At 40.2% G+C, this 20,000-nt stretch overlaps 2 protein-coding genes and 1 pseudogene across 5 annotated transcripts in view; 2 read left to right on the top strand and 1 right to left on the bottom strand.

The window, feature by feature from the left end:
* Positions 1-11,298, top strand: part of LOC138028949 (uncharacterized) — an 85,223-nt gene extending 73,925 nt beyond the window's left edge. For 2 of the 3 annotated variants that reach the window (XM_068876604.1, XM_068876598.1), the window contains exon 2: positions 6,321-11,109. In XM_068876604.1, coding sequence (XP_068732705.1) covers positions 6,321-10,663 — 4,343 coding nt within the window. In that variant the 3' untranslated portion in view covers positions 10,664-11,109. Of the gene's footprint in view, positions 1-729; positions 817-6,320 lie in introns of those variants that run through there. The other variant, XM_068876611.1, reaches the window with a different exon arrangement.
* Positions 1-20,000, bottom strand: part of LOC138029058 (putative helicase mov-10-B.1) — a 222,651-nt gene that overhangs the window by 59,382 nt on the left and 143,269 nt on the right. The gene's annotated exons all lie outside the window — the stretch shown is intronic.
* The window catches only part of LOC138028363 (uncharacterized), an 18,505-nt pseudogene continuing 15,664 nt past the window's right edge, over positions 17,160-20,000 (top strand).

The following is a 20,000-nucleotide window of genomic DNA, read 5'->3' as shown; positions in this document are numbered from 1 at the left end:
AAATGTACCCAGAGCTTTCCGACAAAATTTAAATTGTGGACAATTTAGAATTTCTTCCATAGTATCGTAATGAATTCGAAATCATTTTAATTAAAAGTTGTGTTGCATGCTATCATCTTGTGCCTTCCATTAAGCCCGGTTTTCACAAGCAACGCAACCACAAGCGCAAGCATAAGAGCGCTTACTTCATCGTGAAAACGGGGTTGACGCAAGAATAAGCACAAACGCCAGCACAAGCATAAGGATCATTTTTTTTCCTTTTTCTTGTGCATGCGCTTATGCTTGCGCTCGCTGGCGTCGAAAACGAAACGCAGCATAAGCACAAGGAAATTTGCTACGTATGACCAATTAAAGCACTCCTTCCAGATTTTCCGCGTGTGAGCATTTGAACAAAATGGCGGATGCCGTGGTTGTTATTTAATGCTCATGTCAACGTTCGTTTTCACTAGCGTACGCCAGTAAAAACAAGGCTTAACAATGTAAATGACTTTTTCAAAGTTAGTTTCAAATAATGCGCCACTCAACTCGATACTTCAACATCCCCCACCCCCCTTCCCCCCGCCCCCCTTCCGGGCGTTTGAAATTCCCGCACTTAATAAAACAAACAGAATCGCGTTTCGCTTTCCATTCAACTTTTATTTTTCGTGTTGATTTGGTTCGAAGCATTTTGTATTGGCCAGTCATAATCACAGAAATCTTTTACAAAGATGAAATCGGTATTAATCATGTGGGCCAAACATTAGTCACCGGCAATGGCGTATAAACAAATTTTGATAACGACTTTCTTCATGTTAGCGTGGCCAAGCAAAAACTCAGGTAATTTGTTAATTTCTATCGCTAGAATCACTTTTGCCTGTCATCTTTATGAAATAATACTTTGGTAGAGGTTGCCCGTTTACCGAGTTAGGATTTCGAGTTGGATGTCTTGTTGGATTTTCGAGTTTGTTTTTGGAGCTGGATTTTTTAGTTGGATTTTCGAGTTGGATTTCGAACAACAAAAACAGACGGGACAAAAAGGTTTCGCAAAAAAAGTGCCAAATTGTTCGAAAGATCCGTTTAAACCAGGAATCTCATTTCTCTAGTTTCACGACTCTTCCCTTTGTATCGTCCGCGAATAATACCGCAAGAAAGCACTGGCTCCCGTCCTATCGACAAAGTTAAGCCCTGTCGGCCAGTTTTCGTGCTTTGATGGGTAACCAACTGAAAACGCGGTACTGTGGGTGATTCTTTTTTTAACTTTACTTTTTCATAAAAATTCAGTTTCTTATTTTTTCATTCTGCTGGTTTCTTTTTGACTCGACTAAGGCCGAGTATATATGCTGGATAAAGAGATTAAACTGTCTTATTATAGTGTCTTCCTAACTAACAAATGAAAGCTAACCGCAGAGTGGATTTTTAAGTTGGATTCTAATTCGTTGGCCAAGAAATACCCAGTTAAGCAATTTGTACCAAGCCACAGAATGTCCAACATTGTCACACAACTACGAGTTGCACTAGTAGCTATAGTACAGAGAACCAATACCAACAACTAATGAGATCAATATGGAGGATCACAACAATGGTCTTTCCTGAACAAAGCCATGTGAAGTGGCAGATACTTTACGCCAACAGGAGGGAGCGTTGGGATTTTCGGTTTTTCGGTTTCGGCCATTGTTTAGGGCGGTTTTTCGGTTTTTGTGTCTGGTATGGTTTCGCATTTTTCTTTATTTTAGCATTTGGTTTTCAGTTTTCGGCCAAAATACAAGCGGTTTTTCGGATATGGTATCCAACCGAGTTTTCGGTTTTGCCTGTTTGGTCTCTGGTTTCTGGTTTCCTCAACCACGAGCGCGTGCCGCGGGAGCCAAACGCAGACGTCACGATTGAGAGGAAGGCGTGACAAACCTCAACCTCTCTGGTCGTGTACCTTTGATCTGGGACTTTGACCTTGCTTGTCACTAAAGGTCAGGTTGCGAGATATGGCTGCCAACGTGTCTTCAAAGGAAGAAAGTCAAGAAGCAATTGTGGACTGTGTCGCCTTTTTTTATGAAGAGGGGAAAAAATGGGAGAATTTCAGAGAGAAAAACAAGTTCAGGTGCAAAGTGAAAAAGTAAGAGAGAAGCCTGCAGAAGCTAAAGAACTGTGTTTGGTAAGTCAATGGAATCAATATAATGATTTACATTACAATGAAAGGACTGAAAGCCTAATCGATCATAAAAATCCTTGTTGTTCAATTTACAACGAGTTCCTGAGAACGAGGTTGTCGTAATTGACCCTATCTGGCCGTCAAATATCTGATAATTCTCATAGGAAGACTTAATTGCACCGAAAATACGCGGCATCTAAAGTGAATATGTCGAATCGTTTGGTGCAACTGTGAAGGAGAGCCTGAAACGCGCTGCACACTGTGGTACCCTAAGCCCAACACCAATTTGTCTCTTGACTGTTAAATCTTGCGCAATTTGGCCTAATCATATAGTGCAGCAGCAAGACAAAGGACAGTGCGACAAGAGACAACAATGGCTAAGCATCAACGCCACCTCGAAGTTGGTGATAAACTGCATATGAACTTCAGGCAAGGTGGAGATCTGAACAAGGGTGAAGAGGAAGAAGCCAGTGAAAGCCGGCATTGACGAAGATGTTGATATCAGTACCGATGACACCAATTTACAAGGCCAGCAGGATGAGCTAGGGGCATCTCCAAATTTTCCGTTTGGAGGAAGGTCACGATATGGAAGGGCAGCGAGTTCAATAATCGACTCCTGCTTTAAAAAGTCAAGTCAAGTACTTTTTTCTTAAAACGTCACACTAAGTTTCCGAAGACCACAAAAAAGGTAACAATTAAACTGTGCAATTGCATGTTAGACCATTTTGCAGTCAAAACAGGTCGTAGGTGACTGATTGCCGTAAGATTTCAATCGAATCTCTGAATCAACGTCTAGCTTCTCAAAATTCTCGATTTCCGATGGTAGTTTTCAGAGCTATAGGATAGCTTTTTGCGTTTGCGAAATCCCTAATTTAAACAGAGACTAGAAGATATGCCTCATTCACAAATAGCATCTACATACAGTGATGAAATTAACATAGTTTAGTCCGTATCCTCCAGTGCCACTAATGTTGGCTTCAACGCAGGTCATATTGGGCTCCTGCTTCTACTAAATTCAAACCTATGACCGCTGCGATGCTGGTGCAATCTGCTCTACCAACTGAGCTATGAAGCCACTTAGTTTGGGGCAGGATAATTCGTTGGGCCTATTAAAAATTATGTTTTCCGGTGAAGGACTCGATCAATGGAATAAATGTGTTATTTGAAGTGCAGGTTATAGACAAATCTCTTTCGAGCTATCAAAGAGGAGGTATAAGTATCTATAAGAGATAGTTGATTAAATAAGTAGCCCATAATGAACAACAGCTCTATATTCCTGTCACGGCGTTTTTACAGACCGCGATTTAGTTTTGGATTGAATTTCCCGCGAATGAAATTCTCACAGGAGCTCGATGACCAATCACAAGAAACTAACTTGTTGTTCGCTCCTAGTCATAGGCTCCTGTTTCATTTGTCCATATAAGTCTCTCTTTCATTCGAAGAATTTTTCGTTTGTAACTTGAAACAAATTGAGGGGTGATCCACAGGGGTGGTCCATGGACCTGGGGTCACTGTTCTGTATACGTTCTGTCGCGAACGTAGGAGTAGGCCTGTCAAAACCCTTTAACTTCCAACTCGAAACCCAACTCGAAATCCAACTTGAAAATTCAACTCGCAATCCTAACTCGGAAAATAGTCTGTCTCACACTTTGGTAGATATTCTTTCTACGGTGTGAGTCTTGGACAAAGATTCCAGCTACTTGACCGCCGAAGTAATATGCATAGAAGTCAATAATTGTAACGAAATAGACTGCACCAGCTCAGTTTGGAAGTGTCAGCTATTGATAAATTAGGAGAAAAAACTGTTTACTTAATTTCGAGTTGCGGAAACTGTATAACTTACCACTGATGACGGATGTCAAGTATCGAGATCGAACGAGACTAGGGAAATGCTAAGCTATTTTTTACACGTCATACGATAATTCTTCTAAGACAATGATCGAGTTCCTTATTTGATTCCTCGAGCAATTTCTCAGTAGTGCTAAACTGACCGGCAGAACGTTCTGACAAAATTAAAATTGAGGAAAATTTAAACATTTTTTCAATAGCATCGTTATTAATTCGAAATCATTTTAATTAAAAGTTGTGTTAACATGCTATCATCTTGTGCGTTCTGTAACGTTGCAAATGACTTTTTCAAAGTAAGTATCAAATGAAAGGATTTTTGCCTCTTCTTTTTCGCAAGGAGAAGTTGAATTTCTGCCTGTTTGGGAATGGTTTAGAACAAATATGTAGTCTTTCAATTTCCTTCTCTTTTACAGCACGCTCGAAGTCAAACTCGGAATATAGAAATCGGGGTTTTCGTGGTAATGAAAAACTGTACACGGAGGTAAAACTAAAATAATACGTCAGTGTTATTGCCAAGTCGTTTGATGACCAAAAAAAAAAAAGAAAACCAGTAAAAGAACGATGAATTCAGAGTTTGTTAAAATTTTTCTCAAGCTTAACGTAATTTCAAAGTAATTTTCCCGATGAAGATCTAACAAGACGCCAAAAATCCTCATTGGTGACGTTGTTGCTAGGTCATTTGGTCGTTAATTTGTCTTTAGGGAGCTTAAGCACGCGCATTTAATTTTTGAGATGAGGAAGGCAACCTGAAGAGAACATTTCACGTGCCAGGACAATGGTGTCTCCTAGATTTTTATACTAATCATCTCTAATGGAATAAATAAACTTAGCACTATAAATGTGGTTGAGTGAAGACAAATTGAAAGGGAAAATAGGTCACTTCCGGAAGAGAAGACAACTGGGTTGGATTGCCAATTATTTAAATGGGAGAATGCAGTACACAGCTGTTAATGGATATAACTCTGACACTATGCCTGTATCCGTCAGTATAACACTGGGATCTGTGCTCGGCCCTACACTGTTCTCTTTGTTTGTCAACGATCTACCGTCAAGTATAAAATCAGGCTCTGTTTACTTATTCGCTGACGACGTCACGATTAATTGCATTAAAAAAACGGAATACCAAGCGGTTGATCAGTTGGACAAAGCTGTAGACGAACTGTATGATTGGTGTATTTTAAATCGCCTTACCCCGCATCCCCAAAAATGCGAAGCCATGCTAATTTGTAAAACCCGCGCAATGGAGGCAGTTGCGCCAATTCACATCGGCACTGATGCCATAGGGTGGGTTAACAAATCTCGCTTACTGGGTATAACGGTTGACGATAAACTCTCCTGGGTGCCGCATATGTCGGATGTCAAGAAGGCTTTCACAAAGAAGCTAGACCTTATTAGGAGGTCGAGGTTCAGTACCAAAGGATGGTCTTATTAACTTTTATTTCAAAGTCATATTGCCAGCAATAACTCACGGCCTCGTTCTGTGGGGGTCGTGCTTTAATGCCGACCTATTTTATTCATTGGAACGATTGCACTGTAGAACGGCAAGGATAATTTTTAATTTATCAAAGGATACGAGATCGTCGGACGTGTTAATACAAGCTGATTGGCATCCGTTGAGCTATTATTATAAGCTAGTTCTGTTAAAGCTCATGCACAAAGCATTTCATGATGAGCTCCCTAAAGTGCTATATTGTGACGAAACGCCCTACACGAGCATCAGATTCTTTAACGGTGCCTCGTTTCAACTTTACCTATGGCAAAAACTCTATCGCTCGTAGAGGCCCCGTACTATGGAATATTTTAATTTCTAACGACAAGAACTTTTCTAATACGAGTTATGACTTTCAAAGAGACCTCTACAACAACCACAAATTTTAGACGTAATTTAAGTCTAGATAGTTTGATTCTGTTACTTTATTATGCACACATTTTGTTCTTAGGTTTGGTATTATGCACGACCCCATAAGCTGCATAGCTTTTATTATCATTGTGCTAAAATAAAGGCTGTCTATCTGTCCGTCCGCGTCTCAAAAACGCGCGTGCCTAAGGTCCCTTTTGATCGTTGAGCAGACCGTTGAGCAGAAGAGATATTTTCAAAAAGTAAACAGCACTTTTCTTCTCGTGCAGACTGCTCGTAAACAAGTCAAAATAGATTAGATAAGAGAGAAGCGAATTTCGTCATAGTAGCTCTTTTAGTACTTTTGTTCTAAAAAAGGCGTTAAACAACATTTAAGAGATTTTCCTACTCTGAAACGGTAAACCTGCTTTGAGAAAATTGTATAATGTTTTTTACAATGGTCCTTCCTCTTCACATAACAATACACATTTTTCCTCTCATTAACAATTTCAGGTTCCAAACTCGCGAAAGTATTTGTGTCTCTTCATGGAAATGACTGTAAAACTTGTGGCAGTCAAAGTCTCCCCTGTAAAACCATTGCCCTTGCCGTTCATCACGTGGACTATGGCGGGTACATTTATCTGGATGGACGTGGGACCAAGGAATGCCCATATGGCTGTAAAGCCGATCGCAATATTCCCATTGATCATCGAGGTATTTATATCAACAAACGTTTGACTATTGAGGGTTTATACTCCACTACACACGTTTTATGCCCTGAAGGATTTCATTTTCAAAAGACAAATGATGAGCAGGAGACATTCAGGTTAGAGCTGTCAGGAATCGATTTTCAACAAACGCCAATTAGTTGTGACGACTGTCAACACGTCCTAATCCACAACTGTTCTTTCCATGATGCTTTAAGTGCCTTGGCTATTGCACTACACAACATTACGTCTTTCCAGCTTGACATTCAGAGCAATTCAACTTTTTACAATAACTCTCAATGCATCAACGTTCTTCTTCTCAATAAAACTGAAAGGAAAAGAGTTTCTGTTAGTCTTAACATCAAAAATGCAATACTTGAAAAAAATGGCCTATATGGCCAACGCCGATCTGAAGGAGGAGTCATGAAGATCACATCGGTTGCAGACGGTGAATTGTGTCCAATATACTTGTACATTTCTTGCACTAAGGTTATCAGTTCTGGCAATAAAGGTCCCTTCATAAGTGTTAACGTTTCGACAGCGGTTACAGACGAGACATACAAAGATGTCAGGTTATATCAGAATGGAAAATTCGAAGGGAAAGGAAAACAAAGTGTGCAAAGTTTATATTTCTCACGTTCTAGAGAAACAAAAGCAAAGTTCATCTCCATAACTTGCCATGACAACCCAGACGTGCAGTGCATTGTGGTTCAGTCCGAAAGGGCGGCTATAATCATTCAAGGTTCGTTGTTTTACAACCAATCTGTATCGAAAAAAAAATCCGGCTCTTGCTTGTCTATCACTGCAAAAATCAATGGATCTTTAAGGATTGTAAACTCTTATTTCAAGAACAATAAAGCTGGCGCCGGCGGATCGCTTTATGCCAATAGCAAACATGGATTTCTAACAATCGACCTCGCCAATGTTACATTCAGCGAATGTACAGCCCGGATTGGATGCGCAATATCAATTGGAATAACGCCTGGAGACTCACCGCGTAGACAGTGGGGTCCGCACAGGTTATATTTTGGCGTCAGGAATGTAACTATTAAACAGTGGAGAGGATATCGTTACAAAACAAAATGCATTGATGTAGATGTTTTACTAGATGGTGGAATTGTGACACTAGAGGAGTCCAGGTTCACGAAGAAAACCCAAACAAGAGGCGCTGGAGCTTTTCGTGTAATTACTACCGGAGGCGAAAGTAATGTAACAATTTCAAAATGCATTTTCAAGGAAGATGCGTTGAAGGCAACAAAAGGGAGGATTGTCGTAATAGAGGCCGTAAATGGAAACGCAGGGATGGTAACAGTTTCGGACAGTTTCCTGGAGTGTAAAGTAAATAAAGGGGTAGGTCTGTACATAAGTCCCAAATATCGCATTAATCTTTTCAACGTTACACTCATCTCTTTTAAATATGGATTGCAAATAGTGTCATCACCTCCGAAAAACGGCTCTTTTCCAATTGATATTTCCGTTGATAATTGTTCTTTTGTCAATAATATCAAAGACATGATGGTAACTTTATTAGGTCCAACATCAGTCCATGTAGCTATCAGAAACACCAGGTTTACCACGAGCAACGGAACAGTGACTTGGGACGAAACTAGCGATAGTTATGCTATTCGCTTAATGATCCCACCACTCGATTATGTCAATTTCTCAAAGGCGGTCATCGAAATTGACAATAGTGAATTCCACCACAGACCACCCAGCTACTTTGCTCTTTTATTTGAAGGGCTGAAACATGTGATAATAAGACGCTCGCTCTTTCGTAATTGTGTCGTCGCTTACCGACGAACATGGACAAATAAGAAAACGGGCTACTTCTACGAGACAGCTGCTGGCGCCATCTCTGTTTTATTAAATCCAGACAAAGCGCGTAATTTTGGGTGTGTGAACACTCGAGGTACACACCCCTCATGGCACTACAACAGCCATATTCTGTTTGAGGATACGACTTTTGTGGAAAACTTAGGAATTAAAGTTGGAGCTGTCTATATCAGCAATGGTAAAACCACCCTTAGACGATGTAATTTTCGCGACAACTTTGGCATTCATCATACTGGACACGTCTATTCTGCATTTGGAACAGGCCGCGTAGATTTCGTAGATTGCTCGTTTTTGAGGACAAAGAAAAGTATGACAGTTTCAACCGGCCCCTTGTATAATGCAGGTAGCTTCCTTTATTCTGGAAGCGGAGGTCCTTTAAGACTTGAAAACACATCAATGATATCACTGAAATTTAGCAGGAGCACTGTTCCAGTTGTTGATATCTCTAGTGGGGGATTTTTTGATTTGGATGAAAGATCGAAGATACAGTGTAGCGAAGGACAGGGGCTTTTATTAGAAAATAGTACGCACTTTGTATACACAGAGAAAAACAACAGCATTTGCATATTGAACACTACAGTTTTGAAGTATTCCTGTAAACCCTGCTATCCTGGTTATTACAGCCTTCAAACAGGGGTTTCAAAAGGCTTAGCCGTGACCTCCACTCCTGAGTGCCATACATGTCCCTTCGGAGCCATCTGCATTGAAAATAACATTGCTGCGAAACCAAATTTCTGGGGTTATTCAACATCTAACCGTCCCCAGGAGCTACAATTTATCGCCTGTCCGGAACATTACTGTCCTTCAACTGTTTCAACAGGTTATAACAGTTGCCAAGGAAACAGGAACGGTACTCTCTGTGGACAATGTGCAAAAGGGTTTACTGAGACTCTTTTCTCAAGTAACTGTCGCAAGATGACAAAATGCAACGACTATTCTGTGTGGATTGTGACCATCTTTTTGACGATAATACTTGCTCTTTATCTTTTGCAAAAGCCTCCGATACTGCACATCCTGACAAACCAAATGTTGTGGTTTAGGAAAAGAGGAGAAAGTCCCTCGGGAGAAGAAGTAGACGGCATTGTTGATGCTGAACATTCCGATAGTGGCTATTTAAAAATAACGTTTTATTTTTATCAAGCAGCCGAGACCGTGATGGTGGTCCCTATAGAAGAAATTATTGGAAAGATTCCTTTTATCCACTTTGTAATTTCTGCTTATAATTTTAATGTCCAGTCGATCAATCAAGACCTTGGCTGTCCATTTGCAGGACTCACCGCAACGACAAAACAGGCTCTCCTTTCGTCTACAGTATTTTTTACTATGACTGACGTTTTGGTCATTTATATTGTGCATTCTGTTTTCAACGTCTTAATGGGCAGGGGAAAGCCGTCCCTCATCTGTTATATGGCCGTTGTCATGGAAGTGTTGTTACTTGGGTACGAGAGGCTTGCAGAGACGTCTTTCAGGCTAGTGCACTGTGTCTCTATCGGATCTGGAAGAAGGCTTTTTATCGATGCAAATATCCCATGCATGCAATGGTGGCAGTATCCTCTCCTTGCTTACATTGCATTTTTCCTGGTTCCCTTAATCGTCGTCCTCTACTGTGGATCTTCCATGCTATACAGATCTTCTATTACAGCAGGTGAGTTCCTCGCTGCTTGTATAACTCCACTGCCATTTCTTTTGTATTGGCTGGTCAAAGAAATGCTGCAAAGGAGACGCCAGGATTCTGCTGAGCAGCATGTAGTCAACAGAGAAGTTTTGGACATACTCCATGGTCCTTTTCGTCAACCAAATGATAATGAAAACGGAACACTTTACTGGGAGAGCGTGTTGATCGGTCGAAGGTTCATTCTCCTCGCTTGTGAAGCGTTCATCACAAATCTTATGTTACGCATGGTTTTCCAGGCGGCAGCATGCTTGTTGATAACAATCCATCATGTTTGGAAGAATCCCTATCGATATCCCATGGCAAATAAAGCTGAAACTTTGTCGCTTATAGCCATATCTTTAATTGCTATCCTCAACCTGTTAAAAGCAGCCCTGTTGTCATTTGGTATCACAGTTGACGGGCCGAGCAAATCCAGTCTGAAAGCTCTAGAGTGGTTTGAGGTGTGTGCCTTGGCATTTGTCCCAGCGTTAGTGTCCATGTTGGTCGCATTTGCCGTTCTCTCTCAGCTGGCAAGGTGTGCGCTTTTTCTAATCGAGCATTTTAGATTTTTTTGCTGGAAGTTCTGTTGCTATCCGTGGTATACAGACCAAGAGGAAAGACCTCTCCTGGTCGTTGCTGAACAGAACATTCAGAGAAGGTAAAATTATACTTTGATCGCTAGTTTGTTTGACTCGATCTTGATGTGATATTATAAGATTTCATTTGCGGTGCATCTAGTCACGAAGTAGGACTATATGTGGTCTTCTATTCAGAAGTTTAAGGGTTACTTTGTAGACGGCAGTTTTTCTTGAAAATTGAGAAACCTCCTTCTATTGACATGGAACGTAGCTTCCTAAGCAGAAAGAAGGCTAAAACTAATCAATAAATTGATTTATCTGTACGAAACAAGTATTTTGATTACCTTGGCGAGAATAACTAATCCTTGATACCGTTGTTGTGAAACCTCTATTCTATATGTCTCTGTAAACATTACAAGAATGTGTGATGTCCCTGATGGGAGATGTGTGGAGAATTATAAATGTCGGGATGAAAACAAGTCATTTGCACTGAGACCCAGAATAAAGATATCGCAATCATCTGACGCGCGTTTGCGACGCGGTTATTTACCGTGAAAAGGCCGAAGCTGCATTAAACAAATTACCAAGTTTCCAAGTCAGTTACTTGTAATCATTTTTGTATATACTGCGTAGAAGTGCACATACTACCGGGATGTATATCAAGTTCCTTGATAAGGGGCTTTTCGATCTTGTATGCTTTTAGATGGGTAATAAATGTTTACAGATAACTGCTGAATTGTTTTACTTTGTATTCAATTTTCGTCCCTAAAACTCGGCACATCTTGAACCTGTCCCTTCTGTAAATAAACCAAGATCTAATGACAGGGGCTAAGTACTAGGAAACCAAAATTGTTTCAGGTTAAGAGCCAAGTATTGGGCATGCAAAGATAGGGTCGTCGCCCAATATATTTTTGCCGGAACTTGTTCCTAGAGTGCGCCGACCTTACAATCATGAGCCATGTAATTTAGTACCGTGATGGATGAAAGGGATATTTACCAATCAGCAATATGATTGTCTGTCGTGTAAAGTGTGCTACCGCTCTGATTTCGTGCACCACGTACACATGAACAATCAAAGGGGCGCTATTACACGATTGTCACTCTAAGACCATTACTCAGGGGCAGGATACAGAATGCTCATTTTATTTAGGTTACGGTTCCACAGATACATACAGAGATCTCAATTGCACTTTTGATGCAAACTTTGTTTTGTAACGTATTTCGGATTCGAATGTTTAAAAAGTTCCAAATAGAGGACAATCTTGTTGGCAGAGGGTTTATTCTATACAGCCAATCTTAGCATCAATAAACACCACCCCTGCGAGTTGGACTTTTGATCAGTATGCCGCAGAAAGTCAAGGATGCAGTTTGTAACGTTTAGGGGTGAATAGTTTAGGATTTCTCACTTATAAGGCAATTCCCCCCCCCCTTTTTCTCTACAAACAAAATGGCTAATAAATGTTGCTAGTTTTTTTAGGTACTCACAATATCCGTGCTCTAACCCCCCAAGAGAAATTAAGGGCAATTTATGTGTACCTAAGCAATTTCAGTAGACTCAGGGTCACTAGCAAACTAAGTGTAGTGCGGTCAGTTTGAAAATCATCCTAATGATTTCGTTTTACATGGGCTGAAACAAGCAAAATTAAAGACGAAGTACAATTCTAAAGCAATAAAAATTGAGAGTGAGTGCGATCCAATAAGCCCCACTCGTTCACCTTGAATAACTCTCGAAAGGCGAATCGTCGGCTTATCAATACTTTCATACCTGCTGACAATTTCTCTCCTCTCCTGTTCTGCAAAGGTGCCGAATTTTCCAATCCGTTACACAGAGTGATACATCTGGAGATCTGAAACTGGCTGTATTGTTGGTTACCAGTCTCCCGTCGCAGCTCAAAAGTCCTTGTCGTACAAACAGCAGCGAAGTTGTTCTACTGATTTGTTTCCGTCGATTTTTGGTCTCAATTGTAGTTGTGGGCCTTTAATTTGTCAGTGTTTACAAGACCATTCAGGAGACATTATGTCAGAGGGTTTCCCTCTGCGTTTACTGGTAACAGTAGGATGATTTGAATTGAAAATCAAGATTCCCTCACTTCTCTAAATTTGAAATTTTCGAGGAGGCTCGAAATAGTTTCTCATTTTTTCACACAAATAAACATATTCTGCATGTTCTTAGATATAGTTGGGGTAATATAATATGAAGGCGAAATTTGGCCAGGGTATTAAGTACCCATCACAGATTTCTCATATCACATTTTTTTTCACAACTACCGTTACCATGGCAATGATATAAGGCGTTTCTTTGATCCTTAGAATCAACATATGTTGTCTTCTGTTCAGAACAAAACGGGACGGTGAAATCTTCCCATACTCGTGCAAGATAATAATGTTAGAAATAATCTCTAAAAGTGTACAATTCAACAAAATCTGTAAGCAAGTTTTACAGAAAATGCGCTTTTTTCAAAATATAGCTTTATTTTTTTCTCCATGTACAGAATTCTTTTAAATTTTAAGGAATACATTTAAAATTAATTTAAGCTAACATGTACAAGGTGAAAACAATTTACTGTCTGGAAGCAGAGATATAAACGAGTAACTAGTTCGTAATTCAAGTTTCTAGTTCAGAGGCTCGACCGCAGAGCTATAGGAGACTAGTAAGAGCTAAGCAATGAAAGTAGGTTCAGGTGGCGGTTATCCCTCTACACTGCCAGGATTGAATTGCCGAAACGTAGCATTCTCACAAACTGCAGTGGAAATGGTGGTGAAAGTTTACCCGGGTAAAAAATTACGAAATATCTTTTTTTCGTTGGTGACCCGGGGACCATCAGAACCAAATCGCTCCTGATGCAGTATTAGTCTTCCACTTATGCTTACCATTTGACTCTATTTGAGCAGTGACTTTACTTCACGGTTCTTGTGTGCGTCCAAGTAAGTCTCCCTCTCTTACGTTTCCCGTGCGGGTTCCACTAAAGGGCTGTGGTGCTCCACGCGCGCTTAAGAACGAGCGTTTTTGAGACGCGGACGCCAACCTTATCTTCACACATTTACATTGCTAAGTACCTTTTCTCCATTAAAGATGATTGTCATAAAAATCTGGGAGACACCACTGTCCTGGCACACGAAATGTTCTCTTCCGGTTGCCGTCCGCGTCTCAGTCAAAAACGCGCGTGCTTATGCTTCCTAACGTCTTGAATTTTACTCTCTGCAAAAGCTACAAATATCTAAAACGCCGAAAAATGCTCATCGCAAGTTTATGATAATTAACTCCACATTGTTATCACCCATTGACAATACAAAAACGAAAAGAAAATCGGGTGCTGCTTATGATTATTTAATTTTCTATTCTCGGCTGGGTTCTCGGTTGTTTTTTCGTCAACAAACCAGACTTTTTAGAGGAGCTCAGGCGCGCGAACTCGCCAGCGAAGCACCATGGGTAATTTTTTTGGGAAATCTACCCATGCGAGAAATTCTGGTTACGGCGTCACGTACGTTCTTCTGTCCGCCCGTACAGACTGTCGGGGTGGAGGTGGTGACGCAGGAGAGCCTCTGGGGACGGGAGTGTTCGGCAATTTTCCTTGGCGGGAAACCGCGTGGCAGCATTGCATTTGGCAACTCGCGCTTTTTTGGCGGGAAATCAGATTAGCGACGAGCAACGGGATAAAGAGCAGGAAAGTCGAAGAAAAGCTAAAAAGCATGAGAGAAGAGGTGAAAAAATTTGAAAAATTTAAGCGAAGAAAGCCTCGAGAGAAGCCGAAGGAGGAGAAGAAGAGAGAGTTTCTATGAAAATCACCGTAAGCTGACAGAAATAGGATGAGAGACAAAACACTTATTTACAACGGTTAACCTTCAGTGAGGCAGCGAGGCATATATTAAGAAGGAAAATATTAAACTTTTTCCTTCTTAATATATGCCTCGCTGCCTCACATGTTTTGTAAAACTCACTAAAAAACGAAGAAGGCATGAAAACGTTGGCAATTCCGTGTTAACAGAGATCGTGACATATTGAACTATCACATTTATATGCTTTTTGTGTGAAATGGATGTGCAGTCGTGAGCAGCTTTGTTTGACTGTGAAATTGCAATCGAGTAAGCGAATTTACTACGCTTTAGGTTGAGAGAAGGAGTAAAGATTGTCAGTCAAACGAAAAATGTTGTGAAGGAGATTACTGTGCATGTAATTTCAGTTTTAGTTGTTGATTAAAATTGCTGTTTTTTGTTTGCAAGGCTTGTTTGTTTCCTGCTGTCAGCTCAGAGGTGTTTAATCTGTTTCATCACTGTAAACTGTACACAGTAATGACGATTAATTTCAGTGTACTTTACGCAGAGGCATATTGCTATATTGCTTTCTGGGGCTAGAAACGGGAGCTCCGCTTGTAGGCTTGGCTAAATCTATATATTATTTTACTAAGACTTGTCGCTGGTACGTCTGGCCATATGGGACAACCGCTTATTTCAAGCACTGAGTCAGGAGCTCTTGGAGTATCTCTCAATTACCATCACTGATAAATAAGCATCTCTCAACCCACACCATGTTAGCAAAGAGTAAGGGGGTTCAATCCCTGGTTTTGTGGTCTAATATCTCATCCACGTGATATGGCCGGATTAGCGGCTTTAACAGCTTCATATGTGAATGGTCACTCCAGCTGTCTGTAAGGCAAAATCAATAAGTAAAATTGAACATATTCCAATGACCAATTCTTGATTAAACAGAACATTAATGCAGGCTCTGTCTTTTTCTTTATTCTCTTTGACTGTCACTTTTTTTTTTGTTCAGTCCTTCAGCAAACAAGGTCTCCAGTTGCTGCCCAACTGGAGACTTGTATTCTTCTCCAGTTGCTGCCCAACTGGAGACTTGTGCATAACAACAGTCTCCTTACCTCTGTCTGGGTGATTAATATACACTTAAGTGAAAATCCGAGAGGCACACAGATGAATAAAGCTAATTGTTATATACCTAGACTTTCACTCAACAAAACGAGCATTGTAATTGGTTGATTCTTGGACACGTGCCCCTGATCAAACTCAAATGTATCCCGACCTGGATACAATTCCCCAGTTGCTGCCCGCTCCGGAGTCCTGATCAGGGCTTTCGGGATAAAAAAAACTAACTAATTTCCGGAAGGATTAGGCATTAAGTGCTTTGTTATGTACTTAGCCTTTTCCTATACAACAATCGCAGCAAAACATCCGGAGCGGGCGACAACTGCGGAATTGTATCCAGGTCGGGATACATTTGAATTTGATCAGGGGCACGTCTCCAAGAATCAGCCAATCACAGTGCTCGTTTTGTTGAGTGAAAGTCTAGGTATATAACAATTAGCATTATTCATCTGTGCGCCTTTCGGATTTTCACTTAAGTGTATATTAATCACCCAGACAGAGGTAAGGAGACTGTTGTTATGCACAAGTCTCCAGTTGGGCAGCAACTGGAAAAGAGTACAAGTCTCCAGTCGGGCAGCAACTGGAGGAGAGTACAAGTCTCCAGTTGAGCAGCAACTGGAGAAGAGTACAAGTCTCCAGTTGAGCAGCAACTGGAGGAGAGTACAAGTCTCCAGTTGGGCAGCAACTGGAGGAGAGTACAAGTCTCCAGTTGAGCAGCAACTGGTGAAGAGTACAAGTCTCCAGTTGGGCAGCAGCTGGAGAGGAGTACAAGTCTCCAGTTGGGCCGCAGCTGGAGAGGAGTACAAGTCTCCAGTTGGGCAGCAGCTGGAGAGGAGTACAAGTCTCCAGTTGGGCAGCAGCTGGAGAGGAGTACAAGTCTCCAGTTGGGCAGCAGCTGGAGAGGAGTACAAGTCTCCAGTAGGGCAGCAGCTGGAGAGGAGTACAAGTCTCCAGTTGGGCAGCAGCTGGAGAGGAGTACAAGTCTCCAGTTGGGCAGCAGCTGGAGAGGAGTACAAGTCTCCAGTTGGGCAGCAGCTGGAGAGGAGTACAAGTCTCCAGTTGGGCAGCAGCTGGAGAGGAGTACAAGTCTCCAGTTGGGCAGCAGCTGGAGAGGAGTACAAGTCTTCGACCCTTTCTCGTTCACAAAAATGATCATTGCAGTGTAAATAGGCTATTTAATGTAGTAATGTCACGGATGCAAAGAGAGAAAAACTGTCGTTGAATTTCAATTAATCTTTCAACCATGAAGTTAAGAGAAATGGGACAACACAAGGACAGAGAAAAACTCTGACCAGGGTGTATAAAATGGAAGTCAAGTCACAGGGGAACTAGAGATTTAGTGAGAACAGTTTTCAATTGGCTGAAGATTGTCCCTGCAGAACTCGTAAAATATATTCAACACGGACAAGTCAGTAACGCGGGGGAAAAATTGTATTGAATATATTGTCCTTCTAAACTCCCATTCCTCTCTCTCTGCACGCTTCCCACCGTCTCCTCCTCCAGCCCTGCGAAAAAAAATTGTCCTTATTCAAAATTGAATACGGATGTTGTAATTAAAAAAAGCGGATTTGCGTTTCGCTTTCCAATCAACTTTCATTTGTTGTGGTGCTTTAGTTCGAAGCAGTTTGGATTAGCCAGCCTTAATCACAGCGGCCTTTTAAGGGGAGGAGATCAATCATATGCCCAAACAACAATCTGTTCAATGGCATATAAAGAAATTTTGATAGCGACTCTCTTCATTCTAGCGTCGCCCAGCAAAAACTCAGGTAATTTGTCAAAACCTAAATATTTTCTTGCGCCATTGCTTTTGTATTCTTATAGCTAGAATCATTTGCGCCTTTTATCCCTAAGAAACAATATTTTGGTAGATATTTCTATAGTACGATTCCTGGACAGAGGTTCCGGCGCATTGTCACTATAAAACCTATAACGTTTCAAAACGTCTTTAGGTCTCAACTACTTGATTATAATTTTTCCACCTCACCACAAATTCTTTAAGCGCTTGCGTTCAACGCCGAAATGATTCTGGTTTATTTCAAACCTTGATTTTTGATTTATTGGGATCACACCACTGCTTACCGGATGAAATTACTCCTCGATGTGTAGAGTTATGATAGTAAGCTACGTAAAAACATTGATTAGCTAGGGCTATTTACTTTCGTTCCCTTTGTGGTTCTGGTCAAATAAACGGAAGACGCTCTTTCCGTTCTGTTTGTTAATTCAGTCGAAGTACCTCCCCGCCTGAGCAGTGTTTTATCGTTTTACTGTTTGCAATAACTTGGCACATGATTAAAAAAGGCACGGCAGCTTGAAGCTCAAGAAAAACCCACATTCCTGCCTGTCTCAGAACTTAATGCTTTGTCATACTTGATAAAGATACACTTTTGTAATACAATCCAATTTTGTTTTTAATTTAACCGTATAAAATTATTCCTTTCTCTGAACGGCGCAGATAGCCAACAAAACGAAACAACCCTGCGTTAGCTATAGCAAAATGTTCAACGCTAATGGCAGTTCGATGAACGGTACATGTAATACATACGTACAGTATTCAGCAAAAAAAAAAAAGACATTAACTAAACCGCTAAAAGGTTTTATGACAAATTCTTTCTTTTTAAATGACAAAACCTAGCGAAAACAGATCTAGATACCAAACACTTGTAATTGACACCCCAATAAATTCTAAAACGGAAATGTCATAAGCTATAATTCAAGAATAATACAAGAATATTTTCAGTCTAAAATCGGCAGAAAAATAAGAATATTCAGCCTGGGCCGGGAAAGAAGAGTGTAACTTGGGGGCTGATTGCAAAGAGACGATCGAAAAGGACAAAAAACGCATGTAACTCAATAACTATATTTACGAAATAGACGGCACCAGCTCATTGTGAAAGTGTCAGCTATTGATAAATTAAGAATAAAAACTGTTTACTCAATTTCGAGTTGTAAAAAGTGTAACTTACCACTTACGTTGGATGTCAAGTATCGAGATCGAAAGACACTATCGAGTTCCTCCTCTGGCGTCGAAAACGAAACGCAGCATAAGCACAAGGAAATTTGCTACGTCTGACCAATTAAAGCACTCGTTCCAGATTTTCCGCGTTTGAGCATTTGAACAAATTGGCGGATGCCGTGGTTGTTATTTAATGCTTATGTCGACGTTCGTTTTCACTAGCGTAAGCCAGTGAAAACAAGGCCTAACAATATAAATGACTTTTTCAAAGTTAGTATCAAATAATGCTACGATCAACTCGATACTTCAACATCTCCCCGCCGCTCCCCTTCCGGGCATTTGAACTTTTGAAGATTGCATCGTTCAAATTCCCGAACTTAATAAAACAAACAGAATCGCGTTTCGCTTCCCAACCAACTTTTACTTCTAGTGTTGATTTGGTTCGAAGCATTTTGTATTGGCCAGTCATAATCACAGAAATCTTTCACGAAGATGAGATCAGTATTAATCATGTGGGCCAAACATTAGTCACCGGCAATGGCGTGTAAAGAAATTTTGATAACGACTTTCTTCATGTTAGCGTGGTCATGGAAAAACTCAGGTAATTTGTTATAACCTGAATATTTTTTTCGCGCCATCGTTTTTGAATTCCTTTTGCTATAATCACTTTCGCCTGTCATCTTTATGAAATAATACTTTGGTAGAGGTTGCCCGTTTACCTGGTTAGTATTTCGCGTTGGATCACGAGTTGGATTTTCGATTTGAATTTTCGAGTTGGTTTTTGGAGCTGTATTTTCGAGTTGGATTTCGAACAAAAAGAACATACGTGACAAAAAGGTTTCGTAAAAAAGTGCCACTGAATTGTTCGAAAGATCCGTTTAAACCAGGAATGCTTTTATGGGTAACCAAATGAAAACGCAGTACTGTGGGTGATTTTTTTTATTTATTTATTTATTTTTTTTAAATTTTACAACTTTTTTAAAAGAGATGTTTTAGCATGCTTATTTTTATTATTTTTTTTTTTGTAATTTATTTAACATAAAAGAATTTTACATTTCACAAGATACATACATATAAAAAAAGAAAAGAAAAGAAATATAAATAATGCAAATAAAGATCTCACATGCACGAGAACTGAGTGATCAATCAAAGAGGGCGAATAAAGTAAATTAAATCATGTAAATTTCTCAACCTTGTATTTAAAATTACTCTTATAAACAAATTCAGATAAAATAATCGAGCTCTCTTTTAGCTTGTTTGAATAAATGTAATACATCATGTATAAAAAAGGATAGTTTAACTTTCTCACAGCCTCATTTCCAGCAAGGCATTGCTTAAACAAGCCAAACACTATTTCCTTAGGTTCTGGATTGAAACTGGTATTGTTTGTGGCATTAAACCACCCCACTACTTAACGTGTAAAAGACGAGGTAAATTGGCAGTCAAGAAAAGTTTGGTCTATGGAATCTGATTCACCGCAATACAAGCAGTCACTTTCACTTTTAATTCCAAATCTTTTCAATTCCTTTTTGGTCACTACAATTCGGTGAAGAAGTTTAAATTTAAATTCTCTTAACTTAGTTTCCTTAC

Source organism: Montipora capricornis, chromosome 2 (genome assembly GCF_036669925.1).
Source record: "Montipora capricornis isolate CH-2021 chromosome 2, ASM3666992v2, whole genome shotgun sequence".
NCBI lineage: Eukaryota > Metazoa > Cnidaria > Anthozoa > Scleractinia > Acroporidae > Montipora > Montipora capricornis.
Note: the sequence above shows the minus strand (reverse complement) of the source record. Positions and strands in the feature narration are given on the sequence as shown.